At 38.2% G+C, this 20166-nt stretch overlaps 2 protein-coding genes across 3 annotated transcripts in view; one reads left to right on the top strand and one right to left on the bottom strand.

Moving 5' to 3' along the window:
• The window catches only part of hcn4 (hyperpolarization activated cyclic nucleotide-gated potassium channel 4), a 79936-nt gene extending 72862 nt beyond the window's left edge, over positions 1-7074 (bottom strand). Inside the window, exon 1 of the mRNA XM_028575708.1 lies at positions 6338-7074. Coding sequence (XP_028431509.1) covers positions 6338-7026 — 689 coding nt within the window. The 5' untranslated portion in view covers positions 7027-7074. The remainder of the gene's footprint in view (positions 1-6337) is intronic.
• A 3508-nt stretch (positions 7075-10582) lies between these two features.
• rec114 (REC114 meiotic recombination protein) lies at positions 10583-19844 on the top strand. 2 transcript variants are annotated; one of them, XM_028580693.1, is made up of 6 exons: positions 10583-10782; positions 13130-13219; positions 16829-16912; positions 17284-17457; positions 18557-18631; positions 18871-19844. In XM_028580693.1, the coding sequence occupies exons 1-6, from the start codon at positions 10705-10707 to the stop codon at positions 19033-19035; spliced, it is 666 nt and encodes a 221-aa protein (XP_028436494.1). In that variant the 5' UTR covers positions 10583-10704; the 3' UTR covers positions 19036-19844. The 2 variants fall into 2 exon arrangements, with proteins under 2 accessions (XP_028436494.1, XP_028436486.1); XM_028580685.1 differs by having other exon boundaries at positions 18557-18652.
• Positions 19845-20166: the final 322 nt, after the last annotated feature.

The following is a 20166-nucleotide window of genomic DNA, read 5'->3' as shown; positions in this document are numbered from 1 at the left end:
ATATTTTTTTAACTACTCTCTTTTCCAAACCAGTGCTAAAATAATGCCATAGCAAAGCCAGAAGCAGAATATAATAATAACACAGAAAGGTCAACAGAGGTCCTGGTCACTGTCCCACAAAAGACACTTCAAATGTGACTTGACTACAATTTCATAATTTGTAATCAAATACATTTTACACATTTTCTCCATCAACCACCCTGAAATGTTGAGATAAGTGAAAGTGACATATGTCCATCTGTCCAGCAGCAAGAGAAAGAAATTTGACAGTGAAATGTGTTAAAAGAGGAAAAACTTGGCTGAGTAACTGTTGTGTATTCACCTGAAAAGATCATCAATTCATGTTTTAGTGTAGAGGATAGTGGTGCGTGAAGGACACACGGCATTACATTTGTCAGGTGACTAAAATACATCAAGCACACCAGCTGGGTGACGGCACTCAACAGAACATGCAGCAGGCTTTCCCATTTTCAACATGTATATGATGTCCAATCAATCAATATAATCTCACCTCGAGATTATCATCACTTTGCCAAGGTTAAACTCAGCTCTCTGCCTAATACGTAAAGATGAATTAAATGGCATAACAGAAAGGGGAAAAAACACTGACATGAATAAAAAAAGGGGGGGGGGGGTGAGGCCATTCTTTTACAGTTGCGATCTCGAGTCCTGATTTCACACTCCCACACAAGTGTGCCTGGCGAGGTCACGCGGTACCGTTCAATCATTCTGCCACTATGACAGTCAACCTTCCACCCACCGGCCACGCACATCATCCCTGGGCTCCCTCCATTAAATAAATTGTGTCGTAATAATCTCTTGGCTCCTAATATCCGTGGATGAGCACAGCAGCCTATTTTGATTACCCCACTTTCAGGCCCAGCCAGAACCATCTGTAATCCCCATGTTTTACCCTCACTAAATTAAAAGGAGGAATTATTTAATGGAGACCGAAAGGAATAGAGTGTCATTCATCCTAGTGTCAAAACGCTTTTTTTCCACCACCTTCCCATGCAGATTAGCACTACGGTATAAGACAGGAAGACATGGTTCATGAGGGCACACGCTAACACTCTGCAGTCTGGACTGGACTCATGCATCTTTTATTTAAAGCGCTTTGATCTCGTATGGATCTTGCGATCATCATCATTAAGACTTGCTGCGCAACAAAAAACGGTTTGAAGGGGGTTCAAACTGTTTTGGGGTCCTCTACTGCATCTCTCCTTTGTGTAACTCTCACCCAGACTCTGACTCCTGCCACTGCCACAAGACGGGCAATCACGCTCACTGCAGCCGTGTATGTTTCTCCATCTCATTTTTCAATAAATCCACCCATGACAAGCTGGAGGCCCCACGAGACCCAAACAAATCAATGGCAAAACATACTCTCAAATCGACCCTAATTAACCTGACTGAAATAGAGAATGCTGTTATTAAATCTGATACCGTACGCTCACAAACATAATACACACATACACACCTGCGCACACTCTGGTACAGTCCGAGCACTGTATCTTCAACAAAAAGCATGTCACTGTTCTTGGCTGTGAATGCTTGATACGGTCTGTAAAGCTAAGGTGTACTATTTGTGCAGTATTCAAATATCTAAAAATTCACCAAAGTAATACCACGGGATTTATTTCCCCCATACAAAATCCGTCAAAGCACAGGTAGCACAGCTATCATTCTCTTTTTATTCTTATCAAGTACACTGAACTTTTCCTCACCATTTTAGTCTTTGAGACACGCAAACATAAGTCAAAAGTCAACACAGCAAGAGAAGCTGTCCGAAAAAGTTTTTTTCTTCTTTTTGGACTAATGGAGAACATACAAAAATGCTATGAAAATGCTCACGGCAGCAAGAGAATGAACAACACTTTGCCTAAAAGTTACTTCCCTTTACCTATATCACAGCTTGTGCACATCCGTGACAACATCTGTTCTACTTTTCTTTAATTCATTCTACACAAAAACATAACAGAAGTTGTAAGTTGTCTTTTCAGAGGATTTATTGTTTCCACTGTCTAGGTAAGTGTCTTCTGGGAAACAGAACTGGATGTGTGGTAGGAATAAAAAATAAAAGGCTGTTGAAAATGTGGACTTTGCAGAGGGGATGGAAGGATTGGCCTGACTGTTGCAATGGGATTTAAGTGATTGACAGAAACTGCAGGGCAGCCGACCCCCCTCTCTGATAGTGTTGGCAACGCGGTTCTAAAGGAAAATGGGGGATTAATAGAGCCTTCAGTGCAAAAAAAAACAACAAACAAGTTCTAATGTGCGACACCTTCTTTTCTATCTCTCAAGGGAAATGCGGAAGACTTTCCAACAGATGTGTCCTCTGGGCTCTGAATCACAAGATAATTAAAAGGCACTTGACGATCAGAGGGCTGTATTCTAATATTGCACCGCATCATTTGTCTAGAACTCTGCACAATGCTGCTGCATTGATAGAATCCACTCAAAGGGCTCTATGCGAACAGGTAAGAAAGAAATCACCTGGTTTTCATCATGCACAGATAGAGGATCTATTGTGTGAGAAGGGTATCATTTTTTCAATCAAGCACTGAAATATGTTATTATCTTTAAAAGGGGCAATAAGCATTATATGATTTTTTATCAATCTCTATTTGTGACCAAGGACATGCGGCATCGTTAGGTCTCAGCACAGTTTATGGTACAGCAGCTTTTAAACAGCAAACATAAAGTCAGATTTCCATGACAAGTAGTAGTAGAGCATAGTAGATGTCAAACAAAAGCATCCAGATCCAGTGAGGAACAGAGGGGGCAGGAATCTCAACACCAATGTTATGTATCATGGTTGGTATTTGCTTAAGGACAGTAACAATCGTCCTTATTTAAAAGGCTCAATATGAATCAGTCATTTTGTACGAATGCTTGTATCCTTTTTCTTTTTTTTTCGGGTTGAAGATGTCACTCTCTGTTTAACTGACCACATCTGCTCACTGGGAGATGCTTGTTCCGAACCGAAGGAGGCTGTTCAGCTTTGGATCTGGAAATGAGGCTGTAGATTGGATTATGATGCCATTTTTAATCCGCCTTTTTCCCTTACAAGATATTGCTCCTCCCTTGCTTCTTAGCATTATACAATACTTGACAAGAGGAGATTTTGCTGAATTCCGGCGCAGTGATGACTATATGATTCCTTGTGACACTCTAATTTGAGCTTATACTGTAGTGCCAAAGCTTTGATGCAGACATGGGAATAAAACTTTTAGTCACAGAGACCCTTCTCTTCTCTGGGCCCATTAAAAGTTCCCCCTCATCTCCTTGTGTACTTTAATTACAGTCATCGTGCCCTGTCTCTGATCCTGATTTTGGAGGAAGTAGGCGTCCAAATATCACATTTCTCCTTCAGTTCATTAAAGATATAATACTAGCTGTAACTCATCTCAACACGCTTGATAACTCACTGACATGGTTTACCATTTTTCTCCATCTGACATGGAGATGGGTTCAAAAGGGGTTCAGTTATTGGCCATTACCCTTTAATCTATTTGTGAATTAAGGAGTTGCTATGTCTCTTTCATGTTAGTCACAGAGAAATATACACAAAACATTTCCTATATAGTTACCCGAAGCACAGGCTCAGTACTTCTACTCTCCTAACTGAGTGCCACATCTGTGGTTTTAATTGTAGTGCTGAGTAATTTCGTAATCATAGTGTTGAGTGGTCTAACCACAAGCAAACTTCTCTCAGATTGGCAATTTTTTAAATGATGGTAATATAGAGTATCTACCCTCAGACCCCAAACAAGTGGGTGGCTAACCTCATTTTTTAGAGCACTTCTCGCTCACATCACATTTTCATTTATCTATTTATTTTGGTACATCACACTGAGAGAGTCACACGTCCACCTATTTCACTGAGTGCAGTGTGGAGCCCCTTTTTCAGCATGTTGCTCTTCAAAACTGATGACTGGTGCCAAACCGCTGACCTTTCGGTATCAGGACAGTCTCCCCAAGCCCCACATCACCCTTCCACATGACATTTACCACAGTGAGTAAGAGAGCAGAGGGGGTCAGAAGAAACACAACCAGCTGGGAGGAGCATAACAAAAATGGCAAACTGTCTAATACATGTCTCACTTCCTGATGATGACCTGTCTAAACGGTGGGTTTGGATATTGCAATTGCTTATGTGTTTTAGTAAATCTGCTGCACATAGTTCTCGAACAACATTATGCTTGAGATGCCTGTGACAGGCTTGCACTTGTTAACAGGTTTTGCCTGAGTAGACAGCAGAAAGATATCTTAATGCAGAATAAACAAATCACAGATTGGAAACACTAAACACACACACACACACACACACACACACACACACACACACACACATATATATATATATATATATATATCGGGTTTGTAACCCCCAACTGGGACAATCTGTAGAGGACATTCCTAGGATGAGCTAAGATACTGCGCAGAACCCTCGGACTCCCAGGCCTCTGGTAGAGGACCCGAGCTTGGAGGAAGGAAAAAGTCCGCCCAGTATGGGGCGAGTAGGGAATTTATATATACAAAAACAAACTGTTAAATTAAAAAATACTACTGATGACAGCTGACAAATGGGTCAATCTTAAAAAATATAAAATTCAACAGAACACATCCTGCGATGTGTTAGCCACCACAGTTGTCCCTTCTCTCAGGATAAACAGGCAGATAGATGCGTCTGTTTTCTATTCTAGGAAGACTCACTTAGCCTTTCCTACTGACATCCCGGGCCTGTAAGGAACTCAAACTACAACTCGCATGTCTCTCAATGTCAGACATCTTGTTCTTGAGGTAGAGAAACACACTTTTGTGGTAAGTAACTTTCTATATCACATGCCATTACACCATTGTAGCCAATCAAACACCAGGCAGGCTGGACAACGTTCAATGTCACGGACAAAGAGAAATACAGTATGAGAACTGTGACGATCTTGCTCTGTATCATTTCACAGCAACTCAGATGTTGATTGATTTAAATGATTTAAATGATAGGTGAATACAGTATGTGAACTAAATGCCAAGGCTGACACAGCTTGTAATGAAACCGTTTTATCTGAATTATTAAACCAGAGGAAAATGTGTTCAATTAAAAAAATAAGATAAGGATCATTACCGTACAAGCTGTAAGTAGATTTTTTATTCAAATTTGATTTATTTGGATAGATTGAAGAAAACAAATGATATTTAGCACTTTTCAATCAAAACAATATCATTCCATGAGGCCCATCTAATAATATACACAAATGTGTTTACTATAGCGTGTGTGGTGTGTACCATACGTAGTTCAAGCCACCATATTTTTGTTTTGGCAATAAATGAGTGTACACCCACAGCTCACTGGCACTTAGAAATTGATCATCTGAGAGGCTAAAACAAGTCCATATGCATATGTAGACATTTGAATGAATCCTAAAAGCAAGGATAAAGAACCTTAAATCTAGTCTTGCTTAGCAGTTAAGAGCCTCCATGTGGCCATGAATCAGATACATATGGCCAATAACAAACTCAAGGGCACCAACAACAGAGAGGAATCTGTAGGCCAACAAAAGAGTGCTCGTAGACTTTCTCTATTGATTTTGCAGCTGCAGTTTGTCACAAGAGTAGACAACACTTTTAAATGCAGACATACAATCTGATCATTTAAAATTGCCCTAAAACTATTAATCAAAATGAATTCAAATAAAATTGTGTATGTCTTAAAATAAAAGAAGAATAAGAAAATCAATATGTAAGCCTGTAAAGACAATGTGAAGTGAAGGCCTCATCATCACTAAGCCTAATCAATGATACATTATGTCCCCCGAGCACAAGTTTTCTCAAATAAAGATGAAACCACTAGAGGGCTTCAATTGTGCATCAATTTGGATAGCATCTGTCCAAGACGGGTAAATTGGCCTAATTAGCAAAGGTTGCGTTATCTGCATCTGTGTGTTGTTCCATAACAAAACACAGTGTATCTAGCCTCCTGGGTAATATACCCTCAGACAAATAAATATAATCCTTCTACTCTGTTATGGCACTAAAAATAATTATTAATCAATGAAATAATTGGTAATTTGTATGGATTTTTATAAAGCAGTAAAGCCAATAGATAGCAATTATGCGTGGCTTTAGTAAAATGTCATCTTTCAAAGTGAATGAGTAAGATAATTGCAGGTGCTACTAATCTGATTAAAACAATGAATGGGCTGCTCCTGAGCTAATGAATGCCATTATAAATGATAAAACCACTGAGAAAAAAACATCTGGACCTGTGAAAGGCAACGTGATGTTTTATTCTTAACCGTTTGTTGTGTGGAGAGTATAAGGTATCTAAATGTACCTGAAATCACTGTACGGGTGAATTATCCAAAATCCGGCGGATTTAACCCGCTCTTGTTCCCGTTCAACCGCCTTTTCACTTCCAAACATCCTCAGGGAGAACTTGTTGACCCCTGGTTGAAGCATTGCTCCAAACTGTCTGTGTATGAACCCAGCTTGATATAATCTCTCGTCTTCCGGCAGAATTTGATCAATGCCATCCAACTTTATAAACCCTGGCTGCTGGTCTGGGGAATCTTTTTGGGTACCACCGCCACCGCTGGCTCCCTGCGCGCCTTGGTCCGGCGGCCCGTCACCGATGGCTCCGGGGGGGCTCTCCTCGCTCGGGGTGACATCCCCCTCGGTGATGAGGCGCCTCTGCTCCGCCGAGTCAGAGTCGTGCACATGGCGACTTGTGATGGACGAGAGGCTGCCCCGAAACCTCCGGCAATCTCCATTTGAGCTGGTCTTCGTCTGTCTCCCCATGTCCGTCTCCATTATCACAGACTCCCCATTTTTGGTCTCCCCGATGCCTTTGCAGCTTCCCCCAGAGGTCGGCGACGGTGACGGTAGAGGCTTCATCCGAAGACTCTTCCTCCGGGTGTCCTTGTCTGCGTCGTCTTCTCCTTCGCCCATTATAGATGCTTTCTGTCCAATGTGCTGTGGCAAACTGTAAAGTCTTTTACGCATGGAGGAGTGCAGCCTGTCCATTATGACATTGAGACTTGATGGAGAAAATTAAATGAATCCAGCTTGTTAGGCTGTACAACGATTATTGCCCACCAGCCCCGCGCTCCCTATCTGTTTGTGAGCGCGATCAGTCTGGAGCTAATCTGAATCCCTGAAAGCCTGCTACCTTGCTACACATTCCATGGACCGCCGTGGCTCTACTGAAACAGATGAAAGATACTCTTTCTCATAATTAGACTACCTGACAGTTTGCATATGTCCTCACGCACAGCCGGGGCGGTCCGCTTGGCCACTGCGTCCCGAATGTGCACATTTGTGCCGTTCCGACATTGTGCGCAAAAGTGGAAAAAACTGCTTGAAAGTCACCTTAGCGTGACATGTGAGGGACGTGCCGACGGACGGTGATATGGAGACGAGGGAAAGGTCATGCACGACGAAGGATGCTCTTTTCACCACAGATCTTGCAAGCTGCCATCAAACAAGGCGACACAATCATGCAAAAATACAGTAGAGCATTTCAAGGACCGCTGACATCACTGATCCATTGTCATGGTGCGTTTTGGCGAATTGTGAATATTCATGATGCTGATCTATTGGGTTGCCATAGGAGCGAGAACTGCAAATAAGCTCAGCCCACCTTGTTTAAAGGGGAATGCTCTTCCCATTCTTAAAACGCTCTCCTGCTCTCTTAAGTTAAGGCTACAGGTAGGCAATGCAAACCCATTGTTCAGCCCTGCTGTGGGCTTCACTTGGAAAAACCAAGTTTGCCATCCCTTATCAGTCTGATGCGCTGCGTAATTTGCGCACACAAATACAGTTGAAGCTGGAATAGGCTCGTCTATAATTTGGCAAAAGGTGTTTTATCAGACATGGTATGGGAGTGACTTCTCAAATGGCAATACATTACTAAATGCATGCATTGCAATTTAATTGTATTTGTCCAATTATGGATTTATAATTCACAAAGCCTATTTTACAGATGGTGCCACAACACATCACCGATGCTGTTGAAATGAATACATATATTTTCGAAATTTTAAATATTTCCATCAACTCTAGGCTGATAAAAAACATCGAATATTGTCTTTAGAAAAACGCAATTAAGACTTATGATGGTATGAGTAAACCCTTCCTGCAAATATTTAGTTTGTTGTTTCCTTGTCATTCTTGCAGGCTATCTAATTCCATGGCTCAATGTATTCACAATTCTGTAATATCAACAGTAATGATTTGTAATGACCATTAACATCACCATCATTTGCCCCTCAAATAATTTAACATTTACCATCTGTAGGCTATGTGAAAAAGGAAGCACCTTCATTGTCAGTGACAGGTGGCCTGAATACTTAGTGTCTGTGTCATTCATTCACAATGCCCAAAGTAGGGTCATATTTTTGTGTATTGTCATTTTGGCTCCCCATTCAAAAATGAATGAACTGAATCCTAGCCACAAATACATACATTGCACCTAGGGAAAGTCTTCCCAGTTGTTTGATTTCAATTAATACACACAATCTAAGTAGCCCATTTCCAGATTTTTATTATTAAACCTACTTATTGGCTGGTTGCAATTTGAAGGGAGATAGATACAAATGAAAACTATTTTGGGGTTGCCAAGCACAGCTTAAAAACATTTTTTTCTTCACGTACACCTCACTTAACTGGCCTAAGGGAGCTTGTGGCCAGCAAAATCAAGGAGAGCCCGACCAACATATTGGCCGTGTTGTAGTAAGTAACAAGAAAGTGAAGTGCAGAAATGCCAAATATATGTCTCTGGTCATTAAGAAACAGTGATGCCAATAAAGTGTGTCCATCACCGAGCACTGACAAGTTTATTTTTAACAGTAAAATGTGCTGCTCAGGCCTAAATAATAATAAATAAAGGCAGCCTATAATTTTGTAAAGTTTTTTTATGTTGTGTTCATGTAATAAAATATCATCCTACATAATATTGTTATTGGATTTTTAAAAACCCTGATATCACATCTGTATCAGCCTCACAAATTCCAGCATGAGTCAGATTTTACAGTGTGAAAGTGTCAAAGTGGAACACTGAAGGAAGGTGGAGATGGCATTTGATTAACACCATACCAACCTTCAAACACTTGGTGCTCAAATAATTCAAATGCCTGATTCTGTATTATTTAATATGATTTAAGACATTAGATCAGACATAAATGTTCAGGGACAATATTGTTCAGGGTACTGTAAGTGAATACAAATTGTATTTATTCAGTTTTTTGTAAAATTCTATGAACACCATTATACCTTTTCTTACTATCTTCTGTCTTATGTCCTACCTGTGCTGTGCCTCTCTTGTTATTCAAGTTAGCAGCTGGGTCTGGGAAGACAAAATTCAGAGGGGAGATGTTGACTAGCAAACTGCTTTGAGCTAGACATGGCAGACATCTAATAAAGCTGGATATTAGCTTATTACAGATAAAATAATAATAATAATAATAATAATAATAATAATAATAATAATAATAATAATAATAATAATATTAATAATAAACTATTTACAGCATGTTTTAAAACAAATTTACAAAATGATTTAGTTGAACCAGGAACAAAAACATTTCAGGAACGTAATGAAATAAAATCAGACACATTCCACCACTGTGGGTCTCAAACATAAATTCAAAGTAAACCAATATAGGTAATTTGACAGAAAGTAGCCACGGTTTGCAGACAGTTACTGAAACCAAACAAAGATAAGCAAGACAAATATTGTATTATATGTATTTTAGGCTACCAGGTTCCAGGAAGTACAGGGCAGTACCAATAACTGAACCTGGTACTAAAACTTTAAATCTTGGCTATTGGTCATAGTAGGAGATCTCTATAAGAGGCACAAACTGTGGCTAGTTACCATATGGCCAGTATGAGCTGTCTCATAGATATATACATGTGTATATATCTATGAGACAGCTCATACTGGCCATATGGTAACTAGCCACAGCTGACTAAGTCACAGCAGCCATTTTATTTATAGTGGGGAAAGACCCAGAGGTCCCCAAATGTTGCCAGCTGATGAAGATGACGACACAATGCTGTTGGAAACTCAAAAAGCTATGTGGACCTTTAATTTTGTAACACAGCTATGTGGACCTTTAATTTTGTAACACAGCTATGTAAAGTTTTAAAACGTTTCTGCAAAACCATATTTTCTCACCACTGTTATATATACTGTATATTTTATAATAGAATACAATGCAGACATTGTGTGAGAGTATAATATACTTGTACTGTCAAATGCATTTCAAAAGGCTGTGTGCATTCTACGCAAATATATAACTACCTATAAAGTCCTAGCTAGGCCGTATACTGTATTAACTTCAACAGTATTTTTTATACTTCCCTGTAAACAAAACAGTCTATATTTGCTCATTTTTGTTTAGCAAATAATTAACAAGAGTTGTTAAGTGTTAAAATAGAGAACAAAAAATACATGCAGTCTATCCGTCTGTCTTTCCATCGATCTATCAATCGATTGCTTGGTAAGGGATATAACAATTTCGTATGCATTTCCTGGGTAGTCTATGGGTAAAACCATAGACAGTATATAAGGGTAAAACAGGCGTGTGCTCGCGCCACGCGCCAAAACGTAACCAGGCTAGTCTACTACTCACACTGTTAGTTTGCACGGCAGGTGTTGGTTAGCCATACAAATATTAACAAATAATTACCTTACTGGAAATGGCCACCAGTCAGGCATGGAGGTTAAAACGCTATGGGCGTTTCGTTCCAGGCTCTACAGGGGGAAAGCCTTGGAAGGTAACTTAACTGACATTTACTGACAAGTTATTAAACTGCATCATGCTAGCTAGCTAGCTAAGATTAGCTAACGTTAGTTTTCCTAAGCTACCGTTAGCGTCTCGTTGCATAGTCTTGACATTAGCTGCCCTTATTCCCAATCAACTATAGTTTGGCCGTTGCCCTGTATTGGCTTTTTATAACATAATTGTGTGCACACACTTCATATATTGTTAATTACTTTGGACCTAACTTACCTGCTACCTGCACGCCCAGTGTGTGCCTGGATGTGTCAGTAACGTGTCCCCAGTCACAGCTAGAGCTAGCTAATGTTTTTTTGTGTTTGTAATTTGCTGAAATCATGAACTGCTGGTGTCATTTCAAAAACCCACAAGATTGTTTAACAATCTCACCGCTGTTTTAAATGTATTTTAATCATCCTCTTAAACTCTTAACAACATTTTCTGTCTGCTGCACAATACAAATGCTTTTAACTGGTTGGTCATTCTAAGATTGTAGCCCAACGTGACATGCTTTTTATTGTTCTTGTCTTGTAATGCCCAATGCAGTGATACTGTTAAGGGCATGCAGGATATGAAAGACTTGTGTGAACTCCACTAGCTAAAGTCTGTTGATAAATATATATTTATCAAATAATTAGCCTACTTTTAACACAACCACAGTTGGGCTGCTTTAATTTAAAAGATGTCTCTAATTAATACTGCAAATGATCTCTGGTTGAGATGTAAAGTGAGCAAATATACGTTTTAGGATGTTACCATTTGGATGTACAAGTAGCTATTTTTTCTCTATTTCTTGCGTAATGAGTTAATGATTAAGTGTTTAAAATTTCAAAAATAGGGAAACCGTCCCCACCATGTTGTCAGACTCAGCTCAAATTGAAGACCTGGAAATGCTTTTTTTGCCTGGGCAAGAGTAAGACAAAATGTGATAGTAATACTCACTTATTGTAAGTTGCTTTGGCTAAAAGCATTTGTTAAATGAATAATGTAGCTAAAGCTAGTTTTTTACACAAACACATACATAAATAAAATGTCTAAATTATCAAAGATTATAAATGTTCACAGCCTACTATAATTGACTAGTGAACTTGCTTACTGTTTAATACAGTGGATACAACAATCATTTGGCAACTACTGTGTGGAAGAGTTGTGAAGGTCTGTATTGCCTGCTAATGTCACACATAATCAGGTGTTCTAATTTTTACAGTTGGCAAACTTTATTATTTATTAATTTCTAGATTCATATTTTTTTCCCTCACTTTGTTATTCATCCTCAACTTGCCATCTGTGTTGATTTTTCAGCCGTGAGCTGGGAATCCGGACATTTGGGGATTTGTTGAGTGCTGTAACGCATTTAGGAAGTGTTTCTTTTAAGGATTGTGGTTTGTCTTTCATTAACAGCATCTGACTCTAGATGGCAAGCTGGAGCTGCATGTTTAGCGTGAAGGCAGGCATGGATGGCTGTGAAACTAAAATATATCTGTTATATAGTATAGGCCTGTGTGACAACTCTGAGTAAAAAACTGAAGTATCTGACTGATTTATATAATAAAAAGTAATTATTTTACATACTTATGATCCAATAAAACACCTAATAGAACAGATAGAACTGTGTAATTCCATGCTCATGGACTGTCTGATTTACCTTAGGCTCACATTGTTAAACCTATCTCCACAGCGCTGTGGGGTAATGTCTGGCGATACCACATTTTAGGAAAGGAGAAAAAAACGTTCTGGGTTCTTTGCGTTTCTTTAAACCAATCACATTCGTCTTGGGAGGCACTAAGCTCTGGATGCAGTGACGGTGCCACCTGCAGAATAGTCTCGGGAAGGAACTTGTTTTGGTGGAACATTTGCTAAATGAAGATAACTGTTTACCCAATACAGTAACGTGAGCTATTTTAATTAGCGTGGTTAAACGTAATTTGCTCTTACCAGTGTATCGCCGTGTGAACTTTGTCCACAGCAATCCTGCCAATCGGTCCCAAAACGTCCCAGTTAGATAGTAAATACCATTAACATATTTTTTGTAAATCCTAATGATCATTCCCCCGAAATAACCAAGCGGGCCTGTCTTATTTTACGATCCAAATTTTCTTTAAAACTAGCATGAAGCTTTGTTGTTGTTTCCCGTAGCAAAGGGATTTTGAGAACGGCAACACAAAGAGAGCGGAAGGTGAGGGGCATACCCTATCAGATGTCAGGCTTTATCCTGGAAATGTACTTCCATTGATCTAGACTACATTTAACTTAACTTGAAATAGATAGATCCATCATAAGTTGATATTGAAAACTATTTGCCCACTACAACTTTGCAGCAACTAAAATTCTCTTTTCTTTACCAGATATTTGAGGCTAATGTCAATAAACCTGAAATTGTCCTCACCATTGTGGAATCTGGATTCTTGCTGGTAATGCAAGGACAGGAAAGCTTGGTAAGAAGACTGTTGCTAGATTTACTGTTTATGTTTTCTGTTTTGTTTTCCATGCATTGTCCCTCATGGTATGCACACAACACCTAAAGCCTTATTTTCAAGGTCCTGGTAGATTGTATGTTTCGATCCAGCCTTATTATAAGTGTGCTTGTTGTGGGCTAGAAGGCCTATTATTTTACCTAAATTGTTTCTTTACAGCTTTTTGAAACTTGTGATGTGATTTAATACCATACATTTGATTCACTTCACTGGTGTTTATAGTTCTATCAATTTACTGTAGAATCTTACTAACTTTCAATTTTAAGGAAAAAAAAAGAAAGAAACATGCAAAAAAAACTCTTATTTTGGGTTTCCATATGATATGTATTCTAAAATATTAGTAATTATAGATTAAATTAGATTAAACATTTAAAAGCTATTGGTTCAAAATATCATGAGCATCTTCAATGTTGATAAAAAAGGATATATATATATATATATATAGATAGATAGATATATAGATAGATAGATATATAGATAGATTAGTATATAGTCTCCTTCAAGATAGACTTTAAAATTGTTGTAGCAGTTCTGTGGTGTGCATCCATTCATTTTGTTCACATACAGACTTCTAGCTCATTAGACCCTGACATTTGGACTGTAGCTGGTGTCAGTGCATGAAACACTGTCAAGCATAGGTGTTGCAGTGTACATGTTATTATTAAATAATAATAATAATAATTAACAAGCTATATGTTTTTGTAAAATTATTCGTTTACACCTTTCTCAAAATAAAGAAAAAGTTTGCCATTCTCTCTGCAGATTTTCTGAGATTTAAATCTGTAACAGAAATCTGCTTTCCAGATAAAAGGCTTCGAAGAAGGCCATGTGAAATGTTCTGCTGAAGAGCTTGACATTTCTGCTCAAATCCGATGACATTTGACCGGTCACTCCAAATGTTCCTCAGAAGTTTTTGGGTACAGGTTCAAAATAAGCTATTATGGGGGACATTTTCAGGTTCAGGCTAACATAAAGCTAAAACCCACTTCAGGCTTCAGATTTTGATTTGATTGTATGTGGTCAGGTCGGGCGTAAATTTACACGCATTGATTCAATTTCTATTTAATATTCCTTATAGAGCATAGACTTGACATTTCTTGTCCCGTTCGAACGTTGGTTTGTTGCCAACCTTGGCACAGCAGAGTGACATGTACATCTTAATTCCACAAATAGGCCAATACCAGTTTGGACAATCAGGGCCTTCAGACATAAAAAAGTTAACTTCAACAGAAATTTAAGGGAGTACTCAATGTTTCATTAATGGAGTTATGGCAGGTGACACAGCTATCTTGCTGCACCAGGGTGCCGAGCCAGACAGACAGATATTCAGGTCAGACTGCAGAGAGCTTTCACCAAGGATGATAGACTGGTCTATTATAGATTGGGGAATGTATGTTTAGGATCTTTCAATACAGAAAGCTTAGGCTTCATAATAAGGTCTGAAGGAGATGTTTGGATTTTTCTCAAGATTGAACATAACTGAAATGTTCTGTATTAGAGAGAATATATTGGTTACTGAGGAGCTCCTGTGCTCTCCATAAAATAGCGATATTCATGACTTAACAGGCACCACAAAATGTAAACAGACAGTGTGAGTACTTTTTACAACTACTCGCACATGTGCGACCTGCAAGTTTGATGACTTTTTTTATATTTTTTATTTCATGTTGGAAAACAAGGAGAGAGCTAGTCTGCCAGAGCTGGCCAATGTGTGTGAGAGGGGGAGGGTCCGCGAGCCGGGTCATGATCTGTCCACCCCCACAGTCACCCAATCTCGCACATAGACCAGCAAGCTGTGGCGTTATATGGCGGGTTCAACCGAGGCAACGGTTGCGATTGTAGCAGAAGTACATTTTGACAAGAGTATTGCTACAGAAGTCGAGATTGCGCACAGCAGGACAACAAACTTTTGTTCTGTGTGCTCCGGTTCTCGTCACCGGGGGCGCGTGCCAACTGCTAACCGCTTGAGTGACACGTGAGTGCGTGCTTCAAACCACTTTCAATTAATCTTCTACACCCCTGGGCCACTTATGCAATAAGAAGCTACTCCTTTTATGTCTGTGTTCTAATCAGTTGCATGTTTTCATACAAAAGGAGCTTTACACAACGTTATCACAGCTGAATATTTCATCACTGGAGTTTAAAAAGGTTATAATTCTAGTTCTTAAAGTAAACTGTAGCACACAATTCAACTTTCATCAAATAAAACTATATTAATAATTATAATATAATTTCACACAAAATAGTAACTGCTGAAAATGCTGTGTCACTAACTTTGCAAAACCACTAGCCAGAGTGGCTGGTGAGCAAAAAAGTTATTGTCAAGCCCTGAATGTGTGTAATGAAATGCATACAAAAACATATTTTATGTGATATATTATCAAGACGTGTGTATAAATATATCCAAGACCTGCAACTGAATTAGGGTCCTGGCATCTTTTTTGGTCCAATTCAGGCACTGATTTCAGTGTTAATAATACAGTACATTGACAATAATAATACTTTTACATTTCTGAATGTGCAATTGTTAAGCACTATTCAAACTAAAATGTGACTGTGAACTAAAATAAGACAGCAGATTGTAGTTTATTTATTTATTACCAAAGCATGTATCAGTAATACAGTTAAAATGGGGAAAATGGGGAAAATGTGAAAAATGACGTTGCAGGTTGATTTAAGGTGTGTGCCCCTAAATTTTCTTACAAAAGATTTACCCTCAACCCATTCAGAGACCCCTCATGCTTTGTATGGAAACATCTTATTTGTTAGATTTCTATACCCATTTATTAAGATTTTCTTTTAAATTAATTAAAAACTGTACAGTTGGTCACCAGGTTTACATTTGAATGAAAATTAAAAGCCAATCATGTGTTTCCCTAATTTAAATAACCCACAGAAAACAAGCTTATCCCCAAAGTGTGCCTTGAAATGATTACACATTTACTTATATGTTTATTTCCACAATTCCAATAACTTTTTCCAGCAATATATGTTTTGCACTGAAACCAGATACACTTGTTGTGTATGTATATGCTATGGATGTGGAATGATGGTGCTACAGTAAAGTAGAGCACCTACAGTACTCACTGGTGCAGTGCCATTGTTCAGAAGAAAAAACTTGTTGATATATATACATTGTTATTTTCAAAGACAAAACACAAATATATTTGTAAAGCACATTTGACAAAATAGGCTGGTCACAATATTAGGCTATACATCTGCTTGTTTGATTCCCTCTGTGGAAACACTTATCATAATCCTCAAAGCTGAGGCTCAGAGGTTAATGAGTAAATAGAGACCCCTGCAGACAGTTTTAGGTAAGTATTTTTTTCTAGTCAGCTTGATAAAAGTATAATACTCTTCTATGTCAATTAATTTCATCCAGTAATTTTTACAAGTGTATAAGTGGAAATCAAACTGCTTTTACCTCGAGTATGTACAATTTTACATTCTTAAAAATCACCAGAAATGTTGTTTTTTTATGTTATCCATGAGTTAATGCAGCCTACGGGAAAAAAAATATTCCCTGTCCTGGCAGCTGAAGACATTTATTATCTTGTCTTTTCTCAGGATACAGTCCCTTTGCTCAGTGGATCCAATCTTCTCAAAGTACACCAGAAATCTGATAACCTTATGTTTCGATTTTCTGTGAAGGTGAGTCGTGAGGTGCATTGCAATTCCACAATGTGTAGTATTTTCTCATGGTCCGTCCTAGTACCTTAATTGCCTTGCAATATCAGGTTCATTACATTTATTACACTACAACAAATTAAAATAATAGGTTTGGATTTTTTGTTTGTTTAATACTGTTTATTTAGGTGCTGTGATGAACGGCCTCCTCATACTGAAATTATTACCCAGATAACTTGTAAAATGTAATGTTCAGACATGAGTTGTCTAAACATTACGTTTGGAATTTAATGAGATGTTGATTTAGCAAAAGCAAACTGTACAAATCACAGTTTTATTATTGGCACAGTTTAGACTGACAAATACCACTTGAATGTATTTGTGGATTTCTGCAGGGAGAGAGCCGCATGATGAGGATGCAGTTTGATGGACGTAGCAGGGAAGAGGCTATAGAGGAGTGTTCAACTGCTGTGGAAAAACTGATGGAGTACATGCCTGTCACCAATCAGGAGGACGCCAAATTGCCTCCTAATCAGTCCCCTGCTGAGGTCTCTGCAGCAGTGATACAGGTTGCCCACTTTACAATTTAGTAGCACTGATGCCCAGATCATTTGTTTTGTGAAAGTTTAAAATGTGTTGCCCATAGAAATCTCCAAAATAGACAACTTGAAGCTGAGAGTCTGGTTCGGGGCTGTAGAATATCAAAGAGCTACTGCTTTTTTCTTCCTGGCATAGTCTTTGTATGGTAGAAATGAGGCACTGGTTGATGTCACTGTACAGTATTTTGTAAATAAAAAAATAAAAAAGTATTTCAGCGTAAGTTAAAGTGCCATAATTGCAGTTTATATTCAATACTGATTGTGCTACAATGCTGTGGTCACCTTCATCAGCAGTGGCTATTATCCTCACTAGATGGTGCTATTTACAATACTGTCTTATTTTCAGAGGTGACACTACAGCGTCAGCAGGTGGACTGAGATAGTATACACTGTACACGACTCATTTAGCCAATCCCAATACAATATATATGGTGTAGAATACAGTGTATCCCACCCCAAACACAAATGCACAGACAGGAATGCAGAAGAATAATATAATTAATTTCTACAAAGTAAATTCAAGCATCAAAGTGACATCCCATTTAAGCCACTGAAAAAAAGAATTTTTAATATTGCCTTAAACAGTCAAATAGTTTTTTGCTGTTGATTATTAAAACAAAAAATGTCCCAAAGCTAGAAACCAACAACAAACATACAAGATGCTATCAAAGCATTTAACCAATTGAGGTTTACACTCTACAAATGACACAGTATAGAGATAAGATAGTTGGTGCTCTATAATACAATTCTGCTTCATATCGGTAGCAGCCTTTTATTAAAAAAAAACTTTAAAACACTCAGAGCATACGGTTAATTACTGGTCACTTAGGAATAAAAGCCATCTGGCTTTGAACATTTAACATGAAGGTCAGAGAAAGGGATGGACTCTGCCATGGGTTTGAATGTGACCTTTAGTGAAGAGACAAACTGAAGGAGTTCACAGTTAAGATCAAAGGGCTTTGAGGAGTGGATATGTGTCAATTAGTAATGAAGCCATTGATTGGCCTCTTAACTCTGTGGAGTCTTGCTGTGTTCGTCAAATCTTTTTTCTTCTTTTGTGTGTCAGCAGACTTCGCAGGGAAAGGCCGTGGGAGTTGAGCCTGAGGTTGTCCAAGGATCATTGTCCATCAAGCGTCTTAGCCAGGTAGTGATTGTTAAGTTAAAAGTGAGTGCTAACAACTAGCAAAGTGTAACATCCACTGTGCGACATATTAATTGTCATTTTGTGTTAAACTAAACGTGTTAAACTAAGTTAAACAAAGGGGCAAAATGTGTTTTTCATGAGGCACAGTTTGCTCAGTTCATTTACCTCCTTAAATTATGAAATTTAACAATAGGTCTCTCAATAATTTGTTGTTATTGCATTTGTTGGACCTTCCACAGCACATGTTGGGAGAGACTGCTTTGACCCTGCCTCAAGTTTATCGCCACAGTTCTTTGGCACAAGGTGACTTGGAGCCAATACTGCGTGTTTGTCTGCTGGATCCCAGCTTTCCTGCATATGTGGAGAAGGTGGAAGGGGAGCTGAGGAAACTGCTTCAAGAGTGAAGAATATAAACAACAGCTGATGGCAGAAAGGTCAAGTCAGTGCAATGTGTTTTTTTCGTATATAGTTTGTGTAGGCAGTGCCTGTTGGTGGTGAAGTGTTTCTTGCTGTGCTGCTGATGTTGTTTGAAATGTAACACATTGGTTGGTATTGTATATGGCCTGAAGAGGATGCTTTGAATGGTATTGAATATAAGGAAGAACTTGCAAAACCCCAAAAAACAAACATCTGCATTCATTTTTCAATTTTTTATTCAGAAAAAAAATATTGGTCTCACTCATATATTTAATCGTGGCTATATACTCTGGTCCCTCTGTTCCCACCTTAATGCAGGCCCATTTCCACTGCAACACACATGGATACATTGTATTGAATGAGGAGTCATGCAGCTACAGCAGTGAATTTTGCTATACCAGCTTCCACGTGATCCCACGATATTAAAGCTTCACTGAGTAAAACAAACTGCCCCCCCCCCACCCCCCCATATATCTATTTAAGAATACATATTGCATAGGATTATAGCCATGCTATACAGTTAAAGAGAGAAAAAAATACAAAATAAAAATCAATTGATGAAATTGGGAAATATAAAAAAAATATTTTTTTTACAGATTTCCTATCATTTGAACACTCATACTTCAACATATACAAGACACCTAAGTTACTCTGGAAAGAAAAAAATAATACACTTATCATTTTTGTTTAGATAGTTAAACATACAGTAGTCATTTTCTGTAATCACTCTCAATTAAATTTAAATACTGTCAGTCATTGAAGCCATTGCTTCACAATAAAAGTTCTGTTAAAAGTGGACTCATTGTCACAAAATCAATCAAAGTTAAATGACCATGATATGCTGTACAAATTTTCAAGAATAAAACTAACTATATATATATATATATATATATATATATATATATATATATACATACATATATATATATATGGGTGTGTATATACATATACATGTGTGTATATATATATTTGTATATATACATATACATGTGTGTGTATATACATATATATATATAAATTATAAGGATTACTCCATAAAAAACAGGTCATTTTAGATGCAAAAAAAGCCACACGAGGGATAACAACAGAAAATGTCTATTCTGAGTATCCTATTGCGT

Source organism: Perca flavescens, chromosome 1 (genome assembly GCF_004354835.1).
Source record: "Perca flavescens isolate YP-PL-M2 chromosome 1, PFLA_1.0, whole genome shotgun sequence".
Lineage (NCBI taxonomy): Eukaryota > Metazoa > Chordata > Actinopteri > Perciformes > Percidae > Perca > Perca flavescens.
The sequence above is the reverse complement of the archived record's forward strand: the minus strand, read 5'-3'. Positions and strand labels throughout refer to the sequence as shown.

Bases quoted from the DNA above. Each gene is read 5' to 3' on its own strand.
- rec114 (XM_028580685.1), top strand. From the start codon at position 10,705: ATGGCCACCAGTCAGGCATGGAGGTTAAAACGCTATGGGCGTTTCGTT. The intron at 10,783-13,129 runs GTAACTTAACTG...TTTCTTTACCAG, and splicing joins CAGGGGGAAAGCCTTGGAAG to ATATTTGAGGCTAATGTCAA. The intron at 17,458-18,556 runs GTTGCCCACTTT...GTGTGTCAGCAG, and splicing joins TCTCTGCAGCAGTGATACAG to ACTTCGCAGGGAAAGGCCGT.